Genomic DNA, 8,122 nt, shown 5'->3' on the forward strand with positions numbered 1-8,122 from the left:
TCGGACAAGTGTAACCATCTTCTCACGTTCTGTGGAAACAGGTTTCACGTCGTTGGACTATGCAAGAGCAACGCCGAAGGCATCATATGCATGCTCAAAGACGTGGTGCGCTCCCCGCCATCGGTGAAAAGTGAGACGCAATAGCAAAACCTTTTGCAACCAATACACAAGGCGTGGCCATGTCACCGAATACGTGTGCGAGCGCGCAGCCAAAGGAAACCCAAGCTCATTTACCAGACCTACCATCGGATCCTCCCAGAGTCGTTCCGACATCGGTCGCCAGAATGAAACGCTGATACACAGAGAGTTGAGGATGTATGGGAGCTACCGCAATGGTGATTTACATAAGATTTAGGGATTCCGACAGCCAGAAGTCACAAGGCTAAATGCACTGTATATATGGCTGAGGTTGGTTTTCTGTGGGTCATGTGGTATGCAGGCGCACGGAACATTAGAGAAATTGGGATTTGTTACACCGTTTGAAAAGTGCTCATTATCACATGAAACCTTCCAAACATTCTATGTAACGAAGCGAAATTCCTTATTCTCCAAGTCGGTAAAGTCTTCCCAGACCCGAGATCTGAATGAGTAAGGACACGCGTCTTCATCATCAGGGTCTTCGTATGTTTTGCGTTGGCGCTGCCGCTCGAAATCTATAGCCTTGTTCAGGCGAGAATCAGACGTGACAGTGACTGCCGAATCCTCAGCCTGAAGACCACCCTGGTGAGCATGGCGCCTATTGAGGTTGCGTATGTGACGATTGGCCAATTCAACAAGCGCAACGGTGGACAAGCATGTCAGAATACTGATCCACCACACACCTGAGCTTAGCACCTCCGCGGATCCAAGATTGAATAAGACTGGGCCACAGGCACTGCCAAGTTGTTGGCCCATTAGTAAAAATGCGACTGTGGCTCTTTGTTTAGTTGATCCTGCGGTGTTGACGCCAGCCCAGGAATATATCAATGGAGCTACCGTCGTCAGAACAATTGTTTCTCATACCGCGACTTGGAAACCTACCTTTTCCATGTACAGCTGCTGAAAGATAGTATCCAATTAGGAGGGAGGTCTGCCTCAGTTCCGGCAGTTGAGATGCTCTATGAAGCAGCATGAGGCCGACAGCTGAGATAAGAGATAGCGCAGTTATGACTGTCCCAAAACGGTATTTGGTGGTGGCATAGCCACCACCCATGATCGACAAGAACTGAGTGGCGCCGAACGGCATGTTCAGGAGAGCAGCGTTGGATCTTTTGAGATCTAACACCTTCAGAATACGGGGGCTGACGCTGGTCAAACCGCCAGTCAAGATGCTGAGGATATGTCAGCACGTATATCATAAATCCTATCCTTGCGGATCTCCAAGCTACCTACGAAGCTGTAAAGGCGAGGCAGAACCACAGCCAGGTTTTAACATCTTTCTTCGTTGATCGAAAGACCACGTCGCTCCAAGACATATTCCTTGGAGCAGTTAGGCGCTGCACCCCATATGCAACTTTGCTATCTCGGTCGCTTAGGAATTTCAATTCCATTGGAGATGCACCTGCAAAGATGACCGTGTAAAGCATGTAGGGTGCAAATATAATAGCTGTGCACCCTAAAATAAGCTATACAGTTTAGCGAGAGCGGGTAACAGCATAGCGCAGTTTGTAGGGTTTGCTCACCAAAGGTAGCCGAGTCGCGTCTATGCTAGACACGAGGACATATGTAATTAGACTCATTGCCTTCAACAAGTCAATCTTCGTCGTTCAAAGCGTTGAAAACATGTGGTGGCACAAATCTCTTACTACATTCGCAAAGCCAATCATTGAGCCCCAGAGCGTCAGTCGTAGTGGCATCTCTTCCGGTGTCCAATAAACCCACGATATCCACACAAGATGAGGGACAAAAACCGCGTCAAGCAAACCCTGTACAAGGCCGCTGAAGATAGACCCGACATGACCAAGATCTGGCAGAAGTCCAAAGAGACACCCGGACAAGATCAGACAATTCGCCAAAATCTTGTCAAGCGCAAAGAGGTTGTCTCTCACAATCCATGCAATGGGAAGCTGGAGAGGGATCTGAAGTAAATGGGGCAGGGAGTACAGCCAAGAGAATTGAGTATGGCCGAGGCCAAGATCCTCGGCGAGGCCGAATAGATCAGCATTGGAGAAAGCTGCAGATTTGATCCCGAGCATAAAAGCTGATAGCACCATAGCTGGAAGGACTTTCCTGTCAAACATTCGCCGAAGGCGGCGGTCATCCTGCCTAAGATCATTTACCACGCCACGCATAAAGTCGGTCTCGTCGGCGTTCACAGAGCAGCGGTTCTTGTGATCCATGCTGATGCTAGCTTGGCCAGACCGAATCGCATCAGACTCAATTAGCGTCGTGCACAATTGACATGGGAAAAGGTTCAAGAAAACAAAGGAGACGGCTTCAAGGCAAACTCGAGGCTGAAATTGGCACGAAAGTCTCCAAGGCAGATCGCACCCATGCCAGGGCAATTTCTGCCATTCTTGACCGCCTCGCCCGGCTTCACGGATTCACGTGATGGCGTGTGAACCAGATCTGGGATACCCTGAACTCACCGTCAGCGTGGTGCACACGGCGAATGTATTAACAACGTCGACTGCTGCCCCTGGTCCTGCACGTCTAAGACGTATAAAGCAGTGATTTGTATTGCCACCTTAGGGAAAAGAAGCAGCGACGCAGATTTGCAACGTGGTGACCGAATGAACAGAGAATCCGATCTGTGAATATTTCCGAGAAACTAGCCAGGTGGTACAGCTTATAAGTTGCTTCTATGTACGTTGTTGTGTGCTGTTTCATGGCTGCTAGCTACCCAAAGCACAAATCGCAATGCTTGGAGCTGCGCCGCTGGCTGCGACATGCACGCTGAAAGTAGTGTATAACGAAAGCGAGAAATACATTGACCTCGCCTAAAATGTACTAGACGGGGTTATTCTGCGATTCTGAACGTAGCTGGACTGGACTCGCGGGGATAGTTTCTTCAAACCCGACCATGGCCATGGTCTCTACCGTGGTTCAAGATGCGGCAAAATCATACTCCAAATGGGACTATAGCGCATCCAATGGCCCAATGTCTCTGACGTAGATGGTCTGCAGCGCGAGCTGAGCCGTAAAAGCAGTGGTCGAAGTTCACTCGGCGCAATAGTTGCCTGAAGAATTACGGGCGCCCAGCCTGGTGGCCACTGGAAGGAATGCTGGTGGCTGCAGCGCCGACTCACGAGGTTAAGCCTTGTCAATCTGCATTACTGTTATTGGCTGTATCGCCCAATCGAGGCTCAAGGGCTTCAGACCTGCCTCCATCCGGTCCCAGCCCGGCTACGATGTGGATTGTCTGATTACGGCCAGAACTTGCTCAGCGAAGACATGGCGTACAGCTGACTATTGGTGGCTGCAGGCAAGGGATGGATAAATTTGACTCTGAAATATTGATGCCAGAAAGTACTGCCAAAGAAGAGAGATAACCGGGGCGGTTGGGATGAGATATTGGGTATATAAGTGAAGACCCCAGATTCGAAATGCAGCTCAATACCAACACCATCATCATCCCCAGCAACACACAAGATCACTGGACCAACTACTTTTTCAAAATGCCCCTAACAGTCAAACTCTCCCTCTCCCTCTTACTCCTCACCCCCGTCCTGGCCATCCCAGCCACCAGCCACCATGCGAAACACCACGGCCATATCGTCCGGACAGTCCCCAACTTCACCTCGCTGGGCTGCTACACGGAAGCCAGCAGCGGCCGGGCGATCGAGCTGGCGAGCTACTCGTCCAACAGCATGACGACGCAGTCGTGCGCGGCCTTCTGCGCGAGCTACCGGTTCTTCGGCACCGAGTACGGGCGCGAGTGCTTCTGCGGCAACGCGCTGGCGGCGTCGGCCGTGCCGACGTCGTCGGGCTGCAGCATGTCGTGCGCCGGCAACCCGGCGCAGACGTGCGGCGGGGCCAGCCGCCTCAGCCTGTACCGCAACAACGACTACGTGGCGCCGGCCGTGGCCGGGGTCCCGGGCCGCGCGTACCTGGGGTGCCACAGCGAGGGCGACGGCGAGCGGCTCCTGCCGGACAGGTCGGCGCCCAGCGACACGCAGACGCCGCAGAAGTGCGCGGCGGCGTGCGCCGGGTTCCGGTACGCGGGGCTCGAGTACGGGCGCGAGTGCTGGTGCGGCAACGCGCTGCACGGGGGCGGGTTCGTGGGCGAGGCCGAGTGCTCGTTCGTGTGCGCGGGCGACGCCGGCGCGCTGTGTGGCGCCGGCAACCGGCTCACGCTGTACGAGACCGTGCAGCCGCCGGCTAACGGCACTGCTTGAGTGGGGATGGAACTCTCATAGGGTTGAGAAAAGCGTTATCAGATGCAATGCTGATTGTTGGACGAGTGTCTGTTGATTGATCATTGTGGTTGCTGAGTGTAATATCTGTGTGGACCGCAACGTAGCGACGGGAATTGAGAATGAGATTACAATGAAATCCGAGACACGATTCTTGCCGCCTTGGGGGAATAACAAGTTGTGGACTGTTTATACACTACGCCGATGCTGCGTCGGTCGTGAAGCGAGCTAGAGAGCAGAACGTTGCCCTAAACATGAAAAAGCCATCTACCCTTCCTGTAGTAAACACCTGACCCCTAGTCATTGTCTAACCCATCTCCTTTTTTCTGGTAGGATCAGGAAAACCAAGCCACCAGCTACGAAACCACCCACTAGGGCACAACAAACGCCTTATCCTTGTCAACTCCTGTGCGTATCGAACACTGTTTATAGTGACGAGGGCCCTTCCCACCCTGCCACTGGACATGCAGATTCCCGAGTCGCTTGTTGTAGTATCCCCAATATCCAGACCCAGTGCCTGTCGTGTTACCAGTACTCCATCGGGTGCCTGCGGCCATGTCTGCCAGCCCTCTGTGTTATGGGCCATAGAACGGTCTCCCATAAAAGACAGGTGGGGGAGGAGGCATCAATGCTCTTGCGGCCTCCGGCCGAGTGGCATATGCCGGAAAGACGTGCCGATTGAAAGCTACCTAGGCTTGATCAGGCTGTTCCGTCGGTGTTCCGTTTGCGGCCGCCGACGAGGCACCGGGGGCCGGGCTTCCGTTGACGGCGGGCGGCTGTGATACTGCAGGAGAGTTGGTTTGGGGCTTTGGGCTCGGGCTGGGCGTGTTGAAATTGACAACCCCAGGCACTGGAACATTTGTCCGGGAGGCCCCAAGACCGATACCTCCCAAGCCTACAGGGGCACCCACTTGTTGTCCCTGGGCTGAAGGGGGCCGGCCATTCTCCCCAGACCTCGGAATGGCGGCAAAGCGTGCTTTGGCCTGGTCCATGGCTTGCTGCACTTGGTGTGGGTGAAGGGAAGTGTGGAACGATGTGCCCTGCTGGGCGTTCTGCTGTCCGGTAGGAGGCGCGCTGTGCTGCGTCTGAGGCGACCCCGCCGGGGGATAGTAGCGCTGCTGCTGGTTGGCACTGGGGGGCGGTTGTTGTCCACTGAACGAGGAGTGCCGGGATGGGGTTGCATTAGGAGTGAAACCTTGCTGCTGCATGTACTGGGGCTGTTGGTGAGCTACCTGCGGGGAGACAGTTCTCGGAGGCATACCAGTCGCACCATTAGTGTACGGGCTGTACGGTGGATGTGACGGCGTGCCCGGTTGTTGGTGAGGGTAGCCATGCTGCTGGAAGGGCGGTGCCTGTGTCGAAGGCGGCTGAGTGGGATACCGCGGCGGCGGCGGGTTGCTGTTGCCCATGTTATGGTACGATGGAGTTTGTTGGTATGGAGGACGGCTCTGGGGGGGCGTGGCAGTGTAGGGAGTGGTCTGACTGAAAGTCTGCTGGCCTCTAGCCAATTGCTGCGAATAGTTGTTGCCACCTGCATAACCATTTGTAGGCCTATAACCGGTGTTTGACGGCGGGCGCTGTTGAGGGTAGGCCGGAGGGATGCCGGACGGGGGTGGCCTTGCGACACTCGCCGGCGGACGGACCGGGGTTTGCGTGCCGTAGTAGCCCGGGCTGGGCATCGGCGCGCGATTAGCGGCCCCATACTGGGCCGCGTACGGCACACTGCTGGAAGAGCTGGACGACCGGTGGGCGGTGGGGCGGGGCGTGGCCGCGGCTTGCTGGGCGGCTCTTGCACGCGCGGCAGCCTCGTCCTCCTCCATGACACCCTGATATTCATCGGTGCGTATCTCGATCTTGGTGCTGATGTTCAGTTCCTCGAGTTTATCCGAGTTGAGGCGCGCCACAGCATACGGCGGAAGAGTCTTGACAATGAGAACAAGCTGTGCCTTCAACACGTCATAGGTCGCCGTCTCCTCCTCGCTGGGTTGCGCCGGTGTGCCGTTGGTCAACATGTCGCTGTGGGCAGGGTCTGCAGCGTAACGGCTCTGATTTGCGGCCGAGGGGAGCGTAAGGTTGCGGTTCTTTTGGAACGAGATCAGGGTCTGGATCATGTCCGAGACATCCTGCAGAATGTCGTCCACGTCTTGATCTTCCTTGGATTTCTTGGGGTTGCACATCTCCTCGAGACTCGGATCAACCTTGGAATCCCAGTTCTCGATGGCTTCCTCCAGCAAGTCATGATCCAGGTCGACCTCGATCTCGTCCTCCTTGGCTGTGTCGTCCAGGCCTTCGTCTGGCGACTCGGCCTCCACGAGGCGGTCGAAAGTGCGCTTGCCGTACTTCTGCCACCACATGGTCTGACTGATAAGGCCCGAAGACACCATGGCGGCCGAGTCGTCCTTGGCCGGGGCAAAGCTGGAGAAGGCGCCTCGGAACAGGGCCTCCATCTCGGTGGTCTCGAGGTCGGAAGAGGAAGGCTTGGCGCCGGCTAGACTCATGGCTCTCTCCCGTTGCTTTGTCATGATCTGCGACGGGGGTGCGGCATTGCTGTAGTCCAGCCACCGGCCGGTGGACATGGACTGGCCGAAGTAGGATCCTGCACGGTACTTTGACTTCTCGGTCAACTCGGGACGATGCCAGCCGACCTGCACGCCCTTGGTCGTACTCTTCGGGGCCTTGGGGGGCTGTAACGATGGCAGGCTGCGGGGCGCGGGAAAGAGCTCGCCCAAGGTCTTGGACTTCTTGTCCTTCTCGACGGCCGAGGGGAAGGAAAAGGGCACAGCCTTGGCAGTCTTGACGCCAGAGGGCAAGCCATTCTCGCGCAGAGGTTGAATGGCGCCTTCGGGGTTGTCGGGGGTGGGCACGCGCTGCTGCAGGCTGGAGTACAGCTGGCGGGCCTTGGGTGCCTCGCCGAAGACGCTCAATATCATGTTGCCGCTTGCGTTCGACTGCAGATCGTTGGAGGCATCCAGGGAGCGCAACACGCCGGGGTTCTGGGTCACGGCAGGGTAGGACGTCTCCCGACGGAAGAGTTCGCGGGCCTTCTGGTCGAAGGCGATGGTCTTGGCCAAGGCGAGGTCATTCTCCTTGGTGGCCTTGTCGGCATCGATGCCACGCAGCTGGGCCAGCTGGTCCTTGACGACAGCCTTGATGTCGGCGACAACAGCGTCGAGGCTGGCGTACTCGGAATTGGCGGCCTTTTCGGCGATGGATGGCCGCGACGAGCCGTCCTCGGCCTTGGTGCGCTTGGCCGATGGGACGTCGGACTCGTCCAGGTCCGGCAGGGGGCGCTTGAGGAGCGAGGGCGTCGCATCAAATCTGGAGGAAGGAAATCAAGCATTAGCAGATGCATGCGCGCAGGCCCGGAGATGCATCTCGCGGTCGAGTCGGAGGAGCATTGCGGGCGAGGCTGCTGCGGGACGGGGACGTAGTCCAACATACCTCTCAAGCACGACGAGATAGTCGCGAACGGCAGCTGTGTGGTCTACGGGCTGGCGCGAGAGCCCGTTTGTGGCGGGCTTGGACGGGGTGTCGTCGGTCAGGCCATGGCCATTGGCGATGCTCCCCTCGCGTTTGCGCTTGGCGGGGATGGAATGCGCAGCCGCGGACGAGGAGGAGGATGGCGATGGCACGTCGGCCATGTCGACGTCGTCCTGGCGGGCTGGGGCAGGCGACTCGGACTCGGCCTCTGGCTTGGCGAGGGCGTGGCCATTGGCATTGGGCATGGCGACAGCGGGCGAGGCCATTTTGGCGGAGTTGGGGATGCCGTCGTGGCCGCGTCGTGGGGG

The 8,122-nt window shown here is 56.8% G+C and overlaps 3 protein-coding genes across 3 annotated transcripts; 1 reads left to right on the forward strand and 2 right to left on the reverse strand.

Moving 5' to 3' along the window:
• Positions 1-519: 519 nt before the first annotated feature.
• On the reverse strand, positions 520-2,318 carry JN550_005794 (uncharacterized protein; the record flags this gene model as incomplete). Its single annotated transcript, XM_049317461.1, has 5 exons — positions 520-971; positions 1,021-1,310; positions 1,372-1,594; positions 1,662-1,686; positions 1,785-2,318. The coding sequence occupies 5 exons, from the start codon at positions 2,316-2,318 to the stop codon at positions 520-522; spliced, it is 1,524 nt and encodes a 507-aa protein (XP_049172416.1).
• A 1,206-nt stretch (positions 2,319-3,524) lies between these two features.
• JN550_005795 (uncharacterized protein) lies at positions 3,525-4,316 on the forward strand (the record flags this gene model as incomplete). Its single annotated transcript, XM_049317462.1, has 1 exon — positions 3,525-4,316. The coding sequence occupies one exon, from the start codon at positions 3,525-3,527 to the stop codon at positions 4,314-4,316; it is 792 nt and encodes a 263-aa protein (XP_049172417.1).
• A 707-nt stretch (positions 4,317-5,023) lies between these two features.
• On the reverse strand, positions 5,024-8,080 carry JN550_005796 (uncharacterized protein; the record flags this gene model as incomplete). Its single annotated transcript, XM_049317463.1, has 2 exons — positions 5,024-7,652; positions 7,776-8,080. The coding sequence occupies 2 exons, from the start codon at positions 8,078-8,080 to the stop codon at positions 5,024-5,026; spliced, it is 2,934 nt and encodes a 977-aa protein (XP_049172418.1).
• Positions 8,081-8,122: the final 42 nt, after the last annotated feature.

This window comes from Neoarthrinium moseri, assembly GCF_022829205.1.
Source record: "Neoarthrinium moseri strain CBS 164.80 chromosome Unknown scaffold18_Wmoseri_CBS_16480, whole genome shotgun sequence".
In the NCBI taxonomy this organism is placed as follows: Eukaryota; Fungi; Ascomycota; class Sordariomycetes; order Amphisphaeriales; family Apiosporaceae; genus Neoarthrinium; species Neoarthrinium moseri.